The sequence below is a fragment of the Hemitrygon akajei genome, chromosome 13 (assembly GCF_048418815.1).
Source record: "Hemitrygon akajei chromosome 13, sHemAka1.3, whole genome shotgun sequence".
Taxonomy (NCBI): Eukaryota; Metazoa; Chordata; class Chondrichthyes; order Myliobatiformes; family Dasyatidae; genus Hemitrygon; species Hemitrygon akajei.
The window spans coordinates 3,603,809-3,623,498 of record NC_133136.1 but is presented as its reverse complement, the minus strand read 5'-3'; the positions used below and the strand labels follow the sequence as shown (position 1 = coordinate 3,623,498).

The window sequence follows — 19,690 nt, the reverse complement described above, 5'->3', positions numbered from 1 at the left end:
AAATAAACAACTCTTATAACTATACAGGAAATAATACTAAATTGAATTGTTAAGAAATGTTTTGAAATTAGTTTGTGTGACTCTTGGTTTTCTGGCTCTGACCTTAAGGCTTTCTTTGAGTTATTTGAATTTTGCTTATTAAATTGAAATTTTTTTTGTGTACATCACATTAAAAATCTGCTTCAAGTAATGAGCTATTTCTTTTGAAATTTTGACATATTTGCAATGGAATTGTTTCCTTTTTGGGGAATATAGCTTTGCAAATCTTAGCATTTTGTAAAGGAACAAACTAGAGAAAATCTGCAGATGCTGGAAATCCGAGCAATACACACAATGCTGGAGGAACTCAGCAGGCCAGGCAGCATTGATGTTTAAAAAAAAAAGTACAAGTCCCGCCAAAGGGTTTCACCCTGAAACGTCAAGTGTACTTTTTTTTTCCATAGATGCTGCTTGGCCTGCAGAATTCCTCCAACAATTTGTGTGTTTTGTAAAGGATATTAGTTCTAAAACTAATAGTGATAGAATAGTAGATTTTGGGAGACTGTCATAATAGCAAAATTGATAGACAAGAAAATACTTTGCTAGGCTAAGAAATGTTAGCAACATAATGGGAAATAGACCTTGTAGAAGAGAACAGAAAGCTGAAATATCACCTTGCAAAGAGCACTGTTGAACAAACTGGATGGTAGAAAGACCCCGTAGCAAAAAGAGTGGGAATATTTACTTGGTCTGGTTTGCCTGTTTCTGCACCTATTTCATAAAGTTAATTGTCTTCACTACATGTGACTGCATTCAGTCAAACTCATTGGGTTTAGTGTTGGAGAATGTAGAAAGTTAACACAAATGCTCCTTTCTCCAAGTGCTGGCAACTATCATTTTTGATGAATAGGCTAGATTATTCAATGGTATCGTTTCAGATGATTCAGCAAAGGTATTTACTTGGCACATCTATCATCTACTGTATTAAGTCCAAGTAGAACTCCTGAAGTGTTCAAAGAAGCAATGCAAGATGTAAATAGGAGGAGGAAGAATACTTGTATGGATGTGGACAACCTGAATTAAAGGATAAAAATATGATAAACTTGTACAGTCACTTTTTAATGTTGCAATTACCATAGAAATCATAGCTCTTGTTATTCAATGTTTCAAAAGATATTTTCATCATTTAACAAAAGGTAATGCCCTATTTTAGTAAATACTTTGTTTGGTATTTTGTAGAGTAAGGGTTCTTAAGAGCCTACTTGTTTATGTAAAGAACATTATTTTGAAGTAGATTTGGTGGAAAATATCTCTTGCTCCTGGCATGCATTGTTGGCAAAACAACCAATGTGCTATAAACTTCCATGGTAAGTTGAACAAATCAATTTTTTTTAATAATGTTGTTTGCGTGGAACCTTGACATTTCTTAATTTAAAGAGATTTATTTTATGTTTGTGTACATGTGTTATCCTCCATCAGCTTTTCACTACACCATACCCCATGTTTACCATTTTTTTTTCTAATTTTATGCACAGCACATGCTCTGAAATTTGGGGACTGAGTACACCTGGTACAGTAGATCAGTGGGATACAACAGGCCTTTACAGCTTTCCTGAGCAAACCAGGTGAATATACAGTCACTAAAAGCTCTTCTTCCACCGAGTGGGCTGTTGGGATTAATGGTGTTGGTCATTTTAGAATTGCCAATGTTTGAATTCACTCTTGGTGTCTTTGGCAGATTAAAAAATATGCAACAAAGCAGTGGTTAAAGTAAAGAGGTCCATCAACATCTGAAAAGTGGGTGTAATGTATTCCTTTCCAGATGCAGATGTACCCAATATTTACATCTAGGATTTTTCTTTCTTTCACTATGCACTATGTGGGGAAAAATCAATTTGTTATTTGCAAGTAACAAATGTAAGTTTTTCCAAAAAGAACTAAATTTAGTGGCAATTAAAAAGTGGCATAATTAAAAAAATTGTTAACTTATCACAAACTTGGACTTGTTTTCTATTTCTGATAGCAATGTATAGATGTAATAATGGGCAAACTGTTTTTACATACTGCTGGCCATTTTATAAATGATGGGTAAATCTGACAGCTGAGTACTTCTATGGTACTGAGACTTTTGGTTTGTTCTTGTATGCTTAAGATTTTGATTCTAATATTCCAAGGTACATCTTTACTATTTTTATTTTACATTTGGTTCTTGACAATCATGGTGGAATCTGATTGAAAATTTTAGCACGGACTTAAAGTACTCCACCAAGTTAAAATGGTGGCCCACTCATTTTTGTTTGTTAGTGGGCATTGAGAAAATAAGTAACTCCCAATGCTGAGCCATGAATATATATGAAAAATGAATGTCTGCTAATCAGCCTGAAACCATAACCATCTACAAATAGGTATGTCAGAGCAAAGAAGGAAAACATCTTTCTAGAAAAAAAATCTGTCAATTTAGAAGATGACCAAAAAGCCCTAGGAGATGTCTGTTGTTGTTATGCTGATCAACAGTTCTTGAATTATCATTGGTAAAACTAGTTCAATGTCTACATTTCCTTTTCCAAAAGTATGTCCATGCCTAGGCTAACAAAGTTATGACTTGCCTCTAAACTCAGGTAATCTAAACTAGCAGGTTCCTGCATTGTGCATGCTAAGCATCATTTTGCCCTTAAATTAATTTTGGTTTATTAATCTTCATCTGTTAACAGTTATTTCCAGGTCATGTTAGTTTTGAGAGGAATTTGCAGAGCAGTTTCATCACCATGTAGGCTAAGATAATGTCTCAGTTGAGGTGAGACTGGATAGGCTGAAGTAGTGGTGGCCAAAGGGGACTCTGATAAAGATGCGCAAAATTGAGAGATATTGATAGGGTAGATGTTAAGAAATTTTCTCCCATGGCTGACAGAGGCCATAAGTTTAAGGTGAGGATAGAGATTTAGAGGGGATCCGGGAAAATAATTTTTCATCCCAGAAGGTGATTGCATTAGCTGAGGGTGATTAGAGGCAGGCACACTCTAACATTTTAAGAAGCATTTGATTTGCCAAGGCAGTTGATGGACCTGTTTAACTCTATGACCTACAGCATATAATTGAGGTTTGGTTGGAGATGTGATACTGGAGTTTGTTTGCTATTTGGAGAGGAGTTAAAATTGCTTAAGCATTTACAGCAGGTCAGGTAGCTTCTGTGGAAGGCAATTTATTTCAGACTGATGTTTATAGGAACTGGAAATGATAAATTCAAAGAACTGAAGATGAGGGAAGATCAGAAGGAAACCCTATAGGGTCAAAAGGAGGAGGATTAAGGAAGAAGAGTAGAAAGTGTTAAGATGTAACAGAACAACGAGGCATACTGAAGAGGTATAAACAAGTGAAACAATAAATTGAAATTGAGTTAAAACTAAAATCTTAAAGATGGAGCAAAAAGGGAACATGGCTTTGGCAGGCAGGATTATGGAGAATCACAAAGTTGCCTCTAAATCTATTAGAAACAGGAGGATATCTAGGGAATCAGTGAATCCACTCAGAGGCCAACAGGGAAACTGTGGAACCAGGAGATGTGAATGGGGTCTTGAATTCTTAACAATATTTATTAAGGAGAAAGATATAGAATGAAGTTAGGAGAAGGATACAGTTATCCTGCAACATGTTTGCATCAGGAAAGACAACATGTAAACAAAAAGTGGGTAGATTCCAAAGGGCTGATGGTAAGCATGCTATGATACTGTGGAAAGCAAGTGAAGGGATTGCTGGGTTTGCATCTTCATTAGCCTTTGGAGACAGGCCAGTGAAGTGGAAGATAGTGAATATTATTCCCTTTCTTCAAGGACTTATAGGCCAGTGAGCTTTGCATTGGTGATAGAGAAAATACTGGATATTTGTTCGTTTGGAAATGAGCAAAGATGTCTAAGGGAATCATAATAGTTTTGTGCGGGGAAAATCCTATTGCATAAATCTTGATAAATTGGTAATAATGAGTTTCTGTTGAGATTAACTCTGAAAATTGAAGGCAGGGCAATAGACTTAGTAGGCAAGGCTTTTGAAACATTCTCCACAGTAGGCTGATCTATAAGGTTGAAGTACATGACCTGAGACATGTTGGCAACCTAGATCCGCAATAGGCTTGGTGCTAGGAGACAGGGCAGTGGTGAAGGATTGTTTCTCTGACTGGAACTCTGATATGTACTAGTGGGATTGCTGATGGGACTATGTGTCAAATGAAAGTACAAGCAGTCTGATAATCAAGTTCACTAACAACACAAAAATTGGAATAACACGAGGTCAAGAACATTGTAGTGTAGAATAAGGGGAAGACAGAATTAAAGCTATTGGTTACAAGAAGCTTTAGTATTCCCTTGTGGAATACTAAATGCATTTCCTCCAAGTCATCTAGTTCGCATTCATTCTCACTTTTGGAAGTACTTAACAATTATGTAAGTGAGACTTCGCTGCATTTGTTATTTGGTCATGCGGTCATTGCTTTGGAATGCTTGATTGATGAGCTATGCGTATTATTCTGACAATTTACAGTGTCTGGCAGGTACTAGCTTAATTATGTTCACATGCATGCATCCAACTCAACATTCAGTCACTTTGTTACAAAACAGAATAGAAATAGTACTCAAAAATTTAAAATGCATTTTAAATACACATTTAAAATGTGTAAACCATTTTTTTACATCTCAGAGACATCTTGGAAAATGTCCCCCTTGAAGAAAGGGGTCCAGCTGAATCCAGTTATTCTTAAGCAGGCCTTCTGATATAGTACTGTATTATAAGTAAATGTCCATAAAGCCATTTGACCATAATGCATAGGAGCAGAATTAGGCCATTTGGCATATTGAGTTTGCTCAGCCATTCCATTGTGGCTGATTTATTATCTCTCTCCATCCCATTCTTCTGCCTTCTGCAGGTAACCTTTGACACCCTTACTAATCAGCCTTCACTTTAAATATCCCCAGTGACTCAACCTCCACGGCTATCCGTGGCAATGAATTCCACAGATTCACCATCCTGTGGATAATGTCCTCAGTAATGTAATTGATATAATATGAACTGAAACACTCCTTGCAAATTCAAACATGGAGTTGTAGTATACACTTGGAGGGTCTGGGTGAAAGTGTTTGCATTTGATGGCTTGTTCGTGACTCCAAGAGAAAGGAAACTGAGGTAATTTGAAAGGCCAAAAGGGACAAAGTTGGAGTTCAGCTGGCTAGTAAAAAATTTATCCATTTGAAGTCATTTGATGTTTGTGGTCATAAGGCAGACTCATCGTCACTGAATAGTTGTGAGTTCTTTTCATTAAATCGTCTTGTATCTAACTGGCAGTCAAATTCTTTGTTTTTTTTTCTCAACAACAGCTAACTTTGGTTTTTAGTTATGTTTTCCTCACCAATTATACCCTGGTGCAATAGTTTCTTTAGTTGTCTTAATTTCTTAAAGTCTCCCTTAGAATTTCCATATTTTGTTTCTCTGTTATGCACCTTGCAATTGCTATGGGGCAAGGCTCCTTTATTTGTCTTGTATTAATTAACCTCTGTCTTTAGTCATTCACCAGTAAATGTTACTTTCCTATCAAGGTCTGATGTCCACTTTGTTGATAAATCAGTTTCCAATGAGAGACTGATTTGTTTCTACTATTTTACTGACAAGTATTTGATTCCAGTTTACCCAAGTAAAATCCTTTTGTGTATGTCGTGGTTGTCCATTGTGTCTGACCATAACAAGAGACCTATGCGGGAGAGTTTTTAAAGTGGAAAAGCTGTTCACTGGGGCAGTTCCCCTCTCTTGGCCTCAGAAGTCCGGGTCCAGTCAGTCAGAACATGTGTTACAAGCTGGGGTCTTCCTTGGTTGCAGTGGATGACCATGTCACTCCATTCTTTAAGAAGGGAGGAAGGCAAAAGAAAGAAAATTACAGGCAGATTACCCTAACCTTAGTGGTTGGGAAAGTGTTGGAGTCTATTATTAAGGATGAGGTTTTTGGGTACTTGGACACTAATGATAAAATAAGTAAAAGTCAGCATGGTTACTGTAAAGGGAATTCTTGCCTGACAAATCTGTTTGGTCTTCGAGGAAATAACAAGCATGGTGGACAAAGGAGAGGCAGTGGATGTCATTTACTTGGATTTTCAGAAGTCATTTAATGAGGTGTCACTCATGAGGCTGATGAGATAAAATCCTATGGCTTTTTTGGAAAGATACTGGCATGGATAGAGGAATGGCTGACAGGCAGGAGGAAGCAAGTGGGAATAAAACGGGTCTTTTCTGGTTGGCTGCTGGTGATTAGTGGTGTTCCTCGGGTCAGATTGTATGTCAGTAATTTAGATAATGGAATTGATGGCTTTGTGGCAAAGTTTGCAGATGATACACAGATAGGTGGAGGGGCAGGTAGTGCTGATGAAGCAATGCGATGCAGCAGGACTTAGACAAATTGGAAGAATGGGCAAAAAAGTGGCAGATGGAATATAGTGTTGGGAAATGTCGTCTAATGCATTTTGATATAAGGAGCAAATGTGTGGACTATTATCTAAATAAGGAGAAGGTTCAAACATCAGAGGTGCAGAAGGACTTGGGAGTTCTCGGGCAAGACTCCCAGAAGGTTAATTAACAGGATAAGTCTTTGGTAAAGAAGGCAAATACAGTGTTGGCATTAATTTCAAGGGGAGTAGACTGTAAAAGCAAGGAGGTAATGCTGAACCTTTATAAGACACTAGTCAGGCTGCACTTGGAGTATTATCAATAATTTTGGACCTGCCCCGTATCTCAGAAAGGATGTGTTGTCATTGGAAAGGGTCCAGAGGAGGTCCACAAGGATGATTCTGGGGATGAAGGGAGCGATTGGCAGCTTTGGGCCTATACTTGCTGAAATTTAGAACAATGCAGGGGGGATCTCATTGAAACCAGCCGAATGTTGAAAGGGCTAGATGGGGAGGATGTGGAGAAGATGTTTCCTATGGTGGATGTATCCAGAAGTAGAGGACACAGTCTCAAAATTTAGAACAGAGGTAAGGATGAATTTTTTTTAGTCAGCGAGTAGTAAATATGTGGAATGCTCTGCCACAGACTGCAGTGGAGGCCAAGTCTGTGTGTATATTTAAGCCAGAAGTTGATAGCTTCCTGATCGGTCACGGCATTAAAGGATATGGTGAGAAGGCAGGTGTATGGGGTTGAGTGGGATCTGGGATCAGCCATGATGGAATGGCAGGGTGGAGTGGACTTGATAGGCTGAATGGCCTAATTCTGCTCCTATTTCTTATGGTCTTATATACACCTGCCTTCCAGGACATTGACTCTCACAGTAGATCTCATCCGCCCAGTCTGCTGGAGCTGACTTTACGTGTTAGGATAGGTATGTCCCTATCTCACCAGGATGTAAGGCTGGCCGGCTACCCTTACCTGGTTTAGCTGCCTGTTGAAACAGTGTATCGGTGTAGCTGCTGTCACATGTAAACAGCTACTTGGAGCCACGGGTTAGAGCTGAGTGTCTGGTGGGGACCAAAGGTGAGTGAGCTGCTCTGGAATGGACATGACAAGCCCCTTCAACCAGAGGTGCTATCCCTCCCTATACACCCCTCCTTTTGTATATAATTGCCCTTTTAATACCTAATGATATTATTCTTTTTCATGCCTACATAAGCATCCTAAGATATAAAGACAAGTCATAGAATATACACTGTGGAAACAGGCCCTGTTGCCCATCTGGTCCATGCTGACCATGCCATCCCTCTTACTTGTCTCAGTTGCCTGCATTTTGCCTCTAACCCTCCATGCACTACTCCTCCTCTTCCCCCCACCTTATACTGGCTTCTGCCCTCTTCCCTTTCAATCCTGATGAAAGGTCTGAGCTCTAAACATTGACTGTTTATACCTTTGCATGGATCCTGCTTGACCTGCCGAATTTCTCCAACAATTTGAGGGACTTGTGCAAGATTTCCAGCATCTGCAGATTCTCTGTTTTCACAAATTCCACCCCATCTAGGCCATTTACTCTGTTGGTGGTCCAATCAATGACAGGAAAATTGAAATTTTCTCATTAGCACTACCCTTCTACCAATTTCTTGACACATTGCTCAAATTCCTCCTGACTGTTGGGAGCTGTAATATAACCCTATCAAAATGATATCTGACAATGATGGGTCCCACCCCTGCCATTCTTGGTGTATTCTTGGTCTTATTGCCACTTAAAATGCCTGGACTTATTTCTTGATTCCTCTTGTCTGTCTCAACCTTCAGTCTGTCTACTGTTCTAGTCCCTGCTTTTCACTGAGTAGAGAATTCCAAAAATTCACCCTTGAGAGAAGAATTTCATCTCATTGGAATAGGATATACCTCTGAGTTTGTCTTCAGGTTTAAGACCTCTTCTAAACCTGATGGTATCACAGTCTGCTGAAGTATGTGGTCCTGTCCCATACTCTGTGGTTTATTATGCACAGGTTGATATGGGAGCAAACATGTTGGCAACATCAGCACATGATTAAGGGAATAGTTTGGGAAAGAGAATTTTTTTAAAATTTTGGGATACTGACATTGATAATAAATTTACTTTGAACCACTATTTTGTCCCAGAAACAAAGTACAATTATGTCACCATGTACAACCCTGAGATTCATTTTCTTGTGAGCATTCACAGTAAATACAAGAAACACAATAGAGTTAACGAAAGGCTGCACCCAACGAGACGGCCAAATAATCAATGTGCAAAAGATAACAACGTACTGTGAAAGAATGGGGAAAAAAATATGAACATGAGATAGTGAGTCCATAGGTTATGGAACCATTTCAGTGTTGGGGTGATTGAAGTTGAGTGAAATTGCCCCTTCTGGTTCAAGAGCCTTATGTTTGAGGGGGAATAATTGCTCATGAACCTGGTATTGTGGGTCCTGAGGCTTCTGTACCACCTCCCTGTTGGCAGTAGTGAGAAGAGAGCATGACTGGGTCGTGGGTTCCTTGATGATGGATACTGCTTTACTGTGACACTACTCCATGTAGATGAGCTCAGTGATGAGGAGGGCTTTACCTATGATGGACTGGGTGGTTTCCAATACTTGTCTGTAGAATGGAGATTCTTAGAAAAATAAACTATTATGAAAAATGAGTGAACTTCTATGAATTGCAAGTTACAGCAGGAGTCATGAATGGAGTCGATAACCAACCAAAAGAATTATATCAAAACATAGATGGAGATTGGATGAAATAATGGAGGTTATTATACGTAGATACAAACTAAATATTCTCATGTATAACTAGGGCTTGACTTTTTGAGTTTTAATGCATTTTAATGAAGCTTGCTGAAGGTCTACTGGGGGAAAAAAAATCTATTTTTCTTCACGAATATAATGGGCCGACCCATATATTTTACAATTTGATTGTTGAATGCTGCATTCACTTTCCAAAACACACTCATTTACTAATCAGTCCCATTGGACGGTAGGAGTGTTGGTGGAAATGGAGGGGGAGGAAATAAAGTGTGTGTGTGTTATATAAATTGCACTAAAGAGTGAAGGTTATCTGAGATTACAACAGGATGTGGATGAACTGGGGTAGTTGGGTAAGAAATAGTAAATGGAATTTAGTTCTGACAAGTTTGCAGTGTTGCACTTTGGGAAGAATAACCAGGGCAATAAATGACAGGGCCTTGGGGGAGTGTTGGTGATCAGAGCAACTGTGGTACACAAGTGCATAGTGGCGATGCAGGTTGACAGAATGGTGAAGAGGCATATGACATGCTTGCTATCATCAATCAGGCATTGAGTAGAAGAGCTGGAATGTCATATTATAGTTGTACATATTGGTGAGACCATACTTGGAATACTGTACTCAAAGTTCAAAGTAAATTAATTGCCTTATGTACATACATTTGTCACCATATGCGAGGTTTGTTTTCTTGCAGACAACCACAGTAAATACAGGGAACATAATAGAGTCAATGAAGGACTGTACGTAACAGGACAGACAAATAACCAATGTGCAAATACAAAATAAAATAAAAAAGAAATAAATAAACAATAAATATTGCAAACATGAAGAGTCCTTGAAAGTAAGTCTACAGGTTGTGGGAGCAGTTCAGTGATAGTGAGAGTGAAATTGGGAAGGACCTCTGAGCACCTGGGTATAGGACATTATTAAGCTGGGAAGAATGCAGAAAAGATTCACAAGGTTATGGCTGAGACTGGACGTGTTGAGTAATAAAGAGAGGCTGAATGAACTGCTTTTTTCCCCTGAAACACAAGAGGTTATGGGTGTATAAAATGAAGAGACATAAACAAAGTGGTTACAGTCTTTGCCTCAGGTTAGGGGTGTCCAATCTAGAGGCATAGGTTTAAGTGAGAGTGGAAAGATTTAAAAGGGACCTGAAGAGTAGCTTCTTCTGTGCAAAAGAGTGGGAGTATATGAATGAGCTGCCAGAGTTAGTGTTTGTGGTGGGTAGAATTATGATATTTAAAGGGCATTTGGACATTGAGATAGGAAAGAATTAGAAGGATATGGGATAAATAGGCAAATCTGACTATTGGATGATTTGTTCAACACAGATGATTTGGACCAAAGGACCTATTTCCATGCTGTATAATTTGGACTACATTTAGGAGTGAGTTGAGAGAGAAACAATTGACATTTCTTGTTCATGACCATTTTCCAGAATAACCAATCTCATCCACCTTCAACCCCTCAATGATCACTAATTTCAGTTTTTTTAAAAGGAAGTAATTTGCGTTATGGAAATTGTTTTAAGGAGTGGTACAGAAACAACAGTCGGCATAATATTCTCTGCAAGAGAAATTTGTGGATGTAGTGCCAGTCTGTTTGGCACCAATCTCATCAGAATGAGAGGCCATCAACTGCGGGGAAAAAATCTTTTTCATGCCACAGTTGCTTGATCTTGCGATCTTTTTTCTGGAGGAATAGAAGTTGAGAATAAGAGCAGAAAAGATGGAGGTTAGAAAAGTTCGTCAAAAAGAGAGCGAGGGATAGAAATTTTGAAGCAATGTTGACAGTATTTTCCTTGGAGCCATTTGGTATTTATGAACTCAACATTGAATTCATCAGTTTCAAAACATACCATTTTTACTGATTTCAGTTAACAGTGATGCTCCTGCTTTTGGCTTTTGCATCTATTCTGAACTTATCCAGTTATTTGTAAATTTATCATTGTTATCTCCTTTGCACTGTTAGCCTTTTAATCATTTGTTCATTGCTGCCTTCCCCTTTTGTTCCAATTTTCTAAGCTTCTGTTCAAAACTCCATACCCCTTAAACGTTTAGTCGCTTTTGACAAAAAAGTACATTTCTGCAACGTTAGCCCTGTTTTTTTTCACAAATGCTATTGGATCTGTTGAGTGCTAGCCGTGTTTCTTTTAATTTTTCTGATTTTTAGCGTATGCTCTATTTTGCTTTCACATTGAAGTATGGTAAAGCAGTTTTATCTTCACCCACCAACAAGTCAAAAGTCTGCTATCTTTAGCCTTCATTTATATTCAAATCAGCATTTTTAATCAAGAATATGAGAAAAATTATTCAATGACTCCCTGCATAGAAATAATCATAGGTTTGTTGGATTGGTATGTTTTGTCTGTTATGGGCTAAAACTGAGTTGCTGTCATTTCGATGTTGGAAGCCAACTTACATTGTTTAACTGTTGTGGGATAAATCTGCGTGTGAGTTGAATTGTTTGCTGTCCTGTCCTGTTTCTGTCTCTTTTCAGTGAAAACTTCCACTGTTTACATGAGCTTGTCAGTAAGTGACTAAATGGTAGTCTAATGGATTGCTTTTAATTACTATTCATGACTATCACCTGGAGCTCATGGGTTAATGGTGAAAGTTGAAAAGTTTAAGGGGAACATGAAGAACAATTTCTTCACTCAGAGTCATGGGAGTGTGGAGTGAGCTAGCAGTGCAAGTGGTGCATGTGAGCTCAATGTCAACATCTAAGAGAAGTTTGGATAGGTATATGGATGCTACAGGTATGGCAAACTGTGGTCCCGGTGCAGGTCGATGGGAATAGGTACGGTAGTTTAAATGGTGTGACGTGGACTAGCTGGGCCAAATGCCCTGTTTCTCTGCTGTACTTTTTCATAACTCTGTGACTTTCTAGTAATAGCCAAAACACAGGCCCATCTTTACTTTTCTATTCCTAACTTAACAATAGCTGGAATACAAGTAGAAGATGCCTAAAAGTGCTAATTGAATCTGATTTTCTATGAAAGAGGGAGTAGTCTTAATGTTGTAAAAACTGGAAAAAATTATATTCCAGGGATTGCAGTGAGTGGTTGCCTCTGACTGGAGGCCTGTGACCAGTGATGTGCCACGTGGATCAGTTGTTTGTTATCTATATCAATGATCTGGATGATGTGTGTGGATAATTTTGTGGATAACACCAAGATTGGGCGTGTAGTGGACAGTGAGGAAGACTACCAAAACTTGCAGTGGGATCTGGGCTAGCTGGAAAAATGGGCTGAAAATGGATTTAATGCAAACAAGTGTGAGATGCTGCACTTTGGGAGGAAAACCAGGGCAAGTCTTATACAGTGAACAGTAGGACACTGAGGAGTGTGGTAGAACAGAGGGATCTGGGAACACAGCTCCATAATTCCTTGCAAGTGGCAAGCTGGCTCTTTCTACTTGGGGTTGGTGAGTCAAAACTAGAGGTCATAAGTTAAGGGTGAAAGTTAAATATTTAAGGAGAATCTGAGCTGTAACCACGTAGTGTAGTGATAATGTGGAATGAGCTGCCAGTGGAAGTAGTGATTTGGGTTCAATTTCAACATTTTAAGAGAAATTTGGATAGATACATGGATGGGAGGGGTATTATGGTCCAGGTGCAGGTTGATGGGAATAGGTGAATAGTTGGACCAAAGGTGTATTTCTGTGCTGTAGTATTCTATGACTGACTCAAAGTAGAGCAAAATTCAAGTGTCAGTTAAATGATGCTTCAAGACATGCTGACAAAAATTGTAACTGGAGTGCACCTTCAACTGCTAAATCTATTGACTTTGAAAGGTTATAAATTGCATTATCAAAAGAAATGCTAGAAATCCTAAAAGGCCCATTAGGGCTTGGAGCTTTGGTTTTTGGAATGGGATTGCAGATATAGAGGAAAATGGATGGGTGGGAAATGATGTTTGTAGATATAGTTGATGTGCATGGAGAAAGCAGTTGGTAGATTGGGAGGGAGAATAGGATCAAGGTTGGGTGGGGAATGGAATAAATATTTGTACAGAGATCAATAAATATGAAGGAAATTTCAATTCTATGGGTAAGAATGTATTTTAATAACATGCACTGCAGGTTGGAACTGCAGGATAATGCTGTCTTGAACAGCTCAATGATGGCCCATCTGCAACCCACCCCCACCTCTCAAAAAGGCTAAAATTCTGCAGCATTGTTGCATTGGGTTGCATTGTTGGGTGAACCCCAAAAGCAGAAATTGCCCTGGAATGGCAAGGTTGGCAATAAACAGCTGAATTTTAAGAATGAAGTAAAATGGTGTGGAGATGATTAATTCACGGGGAAAAAAAGTTCAGTTGTACAATGTTGGAACCTCCAAATCAGCATTTATGTAATTTGAATTGATAAATAAAAATGTGTTCATCATTTTTTGGCATTGTTCCAATGAAGTGCATTGTAAACAGCAAGGTGATGGGCAGTTAGAAGCTAGGATTTTCTTGTAGACTTTCCCAGCAAATATTATGTTGGCTGCATGGATTGCTGAGATCCAATAATTCATCTGTGGACAGGAATGAAATCTAGGAATTTTTTGTGTCTTCTATGTACATTGAAGAGAAATGATAATGCTGTCATCAAACACAGATGATATTTATGTGCAGCTAACTGTAAATGGCACTGAAATGAAGAACGCATTTTTTTGTTATTTTGGCTGAGAGAAACATTATTCCATGTGCCTCAACAGTCTACCTGCATTTCTTTGTAGGGAACACTCAATAATTTGGGCAGTACTTGTGGAAAGAGAAACCAAATTAATGTTTAATATTGACGATCCTTCTTCCAGACTGAAGAACATGCCACTGATATATCTTTATGGCTGGAGTTAAGAAACTGTAAGGGTTTAAAAAAAAATGGGAACCATATACAGTGGCATGCAAAAGTTTGGGCACCCCTGGTCAAAATTTCTGTTACTGTGAATAGCTAAGCAAGAAAAAGATGACCTGATTTCCAAAAGGCATAAAGTTAAAGATGACACATTTCTTTAATATTTTAAGCAAGATTACTTTTTTATTTCCATCTTTTACAGTTTCAAAATAACAAAAAAGGAAAAGAGCCCGAAGCAAAAGTTTGGGCACCCTGAAGGGTCAGTACTTAGTAACACCCTATGGCAAGTATCACAGCTTGTAAATGCTTTCTGAAGCCAGCTAAGGGTCTTTCAATTCTTGTTTGGGGGATTTTCACCCATTCTTCTGGCAAAAGGCTTCTAGTTCTGTGAGACTCTTGGGCCGTCCTGCATGTACTGCTCTTTTGAGGTCGATCCACAGATTTTTGATGAAGTTTAGGTCGAGGGACTGTGAGGGCCATGGCAAAACCTTCAGCTTGCGCCTCTTGAGGTAGTCCATTGTGGATTTTGAGGTGTGTTTAGAATCATTATCCTGTTGTAGAAGCCATTCTCTTTTCATCTTCAGCTTTTTTACAGACAGTGTGATGTTTGCTTCCAGAATTTGCTGGTATTTAATTGAATTCATTCTTCCCTCTACCAGTGAAATGTCCCCCGTGCCACTGGCTGCAACACAAGCCCAAAGCATGATTGATTCACCTCCGTGCTTAACAGTTGGAGAGGTGTTTTCATGAAATTCTGCACCCTTTTTTCTCCAAACATACCTTTGCTCATTGCGGCCAAAAAGTACTATTTTAACTTCATCGGTCCACAGGACTTGTATCCAAAATACATCAGGCTTGCTTAGATGTTCCTTTGCAAACTTCTGACGCTGAATTTTGTGGTGAGGATGCAGGAAAGGTTTTCTTCTGAAGACTCTTCCATGGAGGTCATATTTGTGCAGGTGTCACTGCTCAGTAGAACAGTGCACCACCACTCCAGAGTCTGCTAAATTTTCCTGAAGGTCTTTTGCAGTCAAACAGGGGTTTTGATTTGCCTTTCTAGCAATCCTATGAGCAGTTCTCTCAGAAAGTTTTCTTGGTCTTCCAGACCTCAACTTGACCTCCACCGTTCCAGTGCTATTTCTTAATTAAATTATGAACTGAAAACGCTTTGCTTTCTTCTTATAGCCTTCTCCTGCTTTGTGGGCATCATTTATTTTAATTTTCTGAGTGCTAGGCAGCTGCTTAGAGGAGCCCATGGCCGCTGATTGTTGGGACAAGGTTTGAGGAGTCAGAGTATTTATAAAGCTTTGAAATTTGCATCACCTGGCCTTTCCTAATGATGACTGTGAACAAGCCATAGCCCTAACAAGCTAATTTAAGGTCTGAGACCTTGGTAAAAGTTATCTGAGAGTTCAAATCTCTTGGGGTGCTCAAACTTTTGCATGGTGCTCCCTTTGTTTTTCTCCCACTCTAAAATTGTACAAAACAAAAACAATACACTAATCTTGCTTAAAATGTTGAAAAGAATGTTTCGTCTTTAACTTCATGACTTTTGGAGATCAGTTCATCTTCTACTCACTTAACTATTCACAGTAACAGAAATTTTGACCAGGGGTGCCCAAACTTTTGCATACCACTGTATAGGCCTCCAAATAGTAGCCAAGATGTGGGGATGAGCTTGCAAAGGTAGCTGGGAAGGGCATGTAATAATTATAATGGGGGATTTTAATATGCAAGGGGATTGGGAAAATCAGGTTGGTGTCAGATCGCAAGAAGGAATTTGTTGAATACCTAAGAGGTGGCTTTTTAGAGCGGTTCTGTGGTTGAGCCTACTCAGGGAAAGGCTATCATAGATCGGGTGTTATCTAATAACACAGATCTTATTAGGGAGCTTAATGTAAAGAATTACAGAGGCATGAGAGAGGAGCTTTCCCAGATGGATGCTGGCTGGGATGATGGCAGAGCCGAGATGGCTCAAGTTTATGGGAGTAGTTCACAAGGTGCAGGGTAGATATATCCCACAGAAATAGTTCTCAAATGACAGGGCTAGGCAACTGTGGTGGCTGACAAGAGAAGTTGAGGACTACTTAAAAGCCAAGGAAAGGGCATATAGGTAGTAAAAGTGAGTGGGAGATTGGAAAACTTTTAAAATCCAACAAAAGGCAACTAAAAAAAGCCATAAGAAGGGAAAAGATGAAATCTGAGGGCAAATGAGCCATTAATATAAAGCAGGATACTAGAAGTTATTTCAGTTACAGTATATAAAAAGTAAAAGGGAGGCAAGAGTTGATATTAGACCACTGGAAAATGATGCTGCTGTGGTAGTAATGGAGGACAAAGAAATGGCCGATGAACTTAATGGGTACTTTGCATCGCTGTTCACTGTGGAAAATACTAGCAGTATGCCAAAGGTCTGTGAGTGTCAGGGCCCAGGAGAGAGTGACATTGCTATTACAAAGGAAAAAGTCCTAGGCATACTCAAAGGTCTTGAGGTGGATAAGTCACCTGGACCAGAATCCTGAGAGAAGTTGTTGAAGTAATAACTGATGCATTGCACTCTTGGTAAAAGGAACAATAATGCAGACTATTATCTAAAAACGGGAGAAAATTCAAACATCGGAGGTGCAAAGGGACTTGCAAGCCTCCCAGAAGGTTAATGCACAGGTAGAGCCCATGGTAAAGAAGACAAATGCATGTTGGCATTTATTTCAAGGGGAGTAGAATATAAAAGCAAGGAGCTAATGCTGAGCCTTTATAAGACACTAGTCAGGCTGCACTTATATCTCAGAAGGGATGTGTTATCATTGGAGAGAGTCGAGAGGAGGCTCATGAGGATGGTTCTGGGAGTGAAGGGGTTAACAAATGAGCATCTGGTAGCTTTGGGCCTATACTCACTGGAATTTAGAAGAATGCAGGGTGAGCATCTCATTGAAAGCTACTGAATGTTGAAAGGACTTGATAGGGTAGATGTATGGTGAGGTATCCAGAACTAAAGGGCACAGCCTCAAAATTGAGAGGCAACCTTTTAGAATAGAGGTAAGGAGGAATTTTTTTTAAGCCAGAGAATAGCGAATCTGTAGAATGTTGTGCCACAGACTCTGGTGGTGTCCAGGTCCGTGCGTATATTTAAGGCAGAAGTTGATAGTTTCTTGATCAGTCAGGGCATCAAAGGAAATGGCGAGAAGGCAGGTGTATGGGGTTGAGTGGATTCTGGGATCAGCCATGTTAGAATGGCGGAGCAGGCTTGATGGGCTGAATGGTCTAATTCTGCACCTATGCCTTATAGTCTTATGGACACTAATATTATTGCAACAAATAGGGAATGGGAAGTGGAATTAAAACGAGTGGCCACTTATTTTAATTCCACTTTCCATTCCCCCTTCCGCTATGTCAATCCATGGCTTCCTCTACTGTCGTGATGAGGCCATGCTCGGGTTGGAGAAACAACACACCTTGTATTCCGTTTGGGTAGTCTCCAACCTGATGGCATGACCATCAATTTCTTGAATTTCTTGTAATGGCCCCCTACCCCAATCACCATTCCTCATCCCCCTTTCCCCCCTCACCTGATTTCCTTGCCTGCCCATCACCTCCATCTGGTGTTCTTCCCCCTTTTCTTTATTCGATGACTTCTGTCCTCTCCTATCAGTCTCCTTCTTCACCAACCTTATATCTCTTACCAGTCAACTTCTCAGCTCTTCACTTCATCCTCCCGCTTCAGGTTTCACCTATTACCTTGTGTTTGTCATTCCCTTCCCCTCACCTTTTAAATCTACTCCTCAGCATTCTTTCTTTAATCCTGCCAAGGGTCTCAGCCCAAAACATCGACTGCACTTTTTTCCATAGATGCTACCTGGCCTGCTGAGTTCCTCCAGCATTTTGTGGAAGTTGATAGTTTCCTGATCAGTCAGGGCGTCAAAGGACATGGTGAGAAGACAGGTGTATGGGGGTGAGTGGGATCCGGAATCAGCCATGATGGAATAGTGGAGCAGACTCAGTGGGCTGAATGGCCTAGTACTGCTCCCGTGTCTTAGATTTTCAATTTAACCAGGGTTGAGTTTTCATTGAATGATCAAGTTGTGGTTTTGTGGATTCTAGTGTTACCTTCAGGACATAATTCTAACATTGGAATGATACTTTTGAAGGTCCTTCAGCTCAAAGCTATTCGGGGAATAGTCTATAATTACACTAATGCAAATTAGTGAACTTCATTACCCTATTTACTCACTGACTTTCTCCTGTTCCCATCCTTCAAATGCTGGAGAATGGTTGGTTAATTTTTAATTTGTGAAGTTTTGTTAACTGGTTTTATGCAATAAAATGTATAATGATAAGATGTGTACATTTATATCCTAAACATCCCAGCTCACGTCTCTTCTTTATGTGCAGATCACTTGATGGCAGGCTGCAGGTTTCACATCGTAAAGGGTTGCCTCATGTTATTTACTGTCGCTTGTGGCGCTGGCCTGATCTTCACAGTCACCATGAACTACGAGCCATCGAAACTTGTGAATATGCTTTCAATCTTAAGAAGGATGAAGTGTGTGTTAACCCGTACCACTATCAGAGGGTGGAAACGCCAGGTTTGTTAAAGCTTGTGTTAAATTGTAACAAAAAAAATTAGAGTATATTTATTTTCCCTTTTGTATATCTAAAGGCATCAACAATAATTATTAGCTTATAGAAAAAGGCGAGGCAATTAAAATTATGAAAAGCCAAGATGATACTTGGATAGAAAACCTCTGCTTTCATGGAAAAAGCTACATGTAACATGCAACAAAAAATAGGCATGACTGTTTACAATTATGCTAAGTGTTCTAGCATTAATCCCCCAGGGTAATAGTGAAGGAAACAGTTACTGTTCCCAAACTTGCATTTTCACTTGCAAGTTTGTATAATTTGTCTTGGACAAATCATTTCCCAGTAAAGTTTCAAAGGTACATTTAATGTCAGAGAAATGTATACAATATACATCCTGAAATACTGACAAGGGAAATTAGGGATAGTATCAAGTCCAAAGAAGAAACATATAAATTAGCAAAAAAAAGCGGCACACCTGAGGACTGGGAGAAATTCAGAGACCAGCAGAGGAGGACAAAGGGCTTAATTAGGAAAGGGAAAAAAGATTATGAGAGAAAGCTGGCAGGGAACATAAAAACTGACTGTAAAAGCTTTTATAGATACGTGAAAAGAAAAAGATTGGTCAAGACAAATGTAGGTCCCTTACAGTCAGAAACAGGTGAATTGATCATAGGGAACAGGGACATGGCAGACCAATTGAATAACTACTTTGGTTCTGTCTTCACTAAGGAGGACGTAAATAATCTTCCGGAAATAGTAGGGGACCGAGGGTCTAGTGAGATGGAGGAACTGAGGGAAATACATGTTAGTAGGGAAGTGGTGTTAGGTAAATTGAAGGGATTAAAGGCAGATAAATCCCCAGGGCCAGATGGTCTGCATCCCAGAGTACTTAAGGAAGTAGCCCAAGAAATAGTGGATGCATTAGTGATAATTTTTCAAAACTCCTTAGATTCTGGATTAGTTCTTGAGGATTGGAGGGTGGCTAATGTAACCCCACTTTTTAAAAAAGGAGGGAGAGAAAAACCAGGGGAATATAGACCGGTTAGTCTGACATCAGAGGTGGGGAAAATGCTAGAGTCAGTTATCAA

At 39.4% G+C, this 19,690-nt stretch overlaps 1 protein-coding gene across 1 annotated transcript in view; it reads left to right on the top strand.

Moving 5' to 3' along the window:
* The first annotated feature begins 1,506 nt into the window (after nucleotides 1-1,506).
* The window catches only part of smad2 (SMAD family member 2), a 66,878-nt gene continuing 48,694 nt past the window's right edge, over nucleotides 1,507-19,690 (top strand). Inside the window, exons 1-2 of the mRNA XM_073065282.1 lie at nucleotides 1,507-1,604; nucleotides 18,411-18,604. Coding sequence (XP_072921383.1) covers nucleotides 1,507-1,604; nucleotides 18,411-18,604 — 292 coding nt within the window. The remainder of the gene's footprint in view (nucleotides 1,605-18,410; nucleotides 18,605-19,690) is intronic.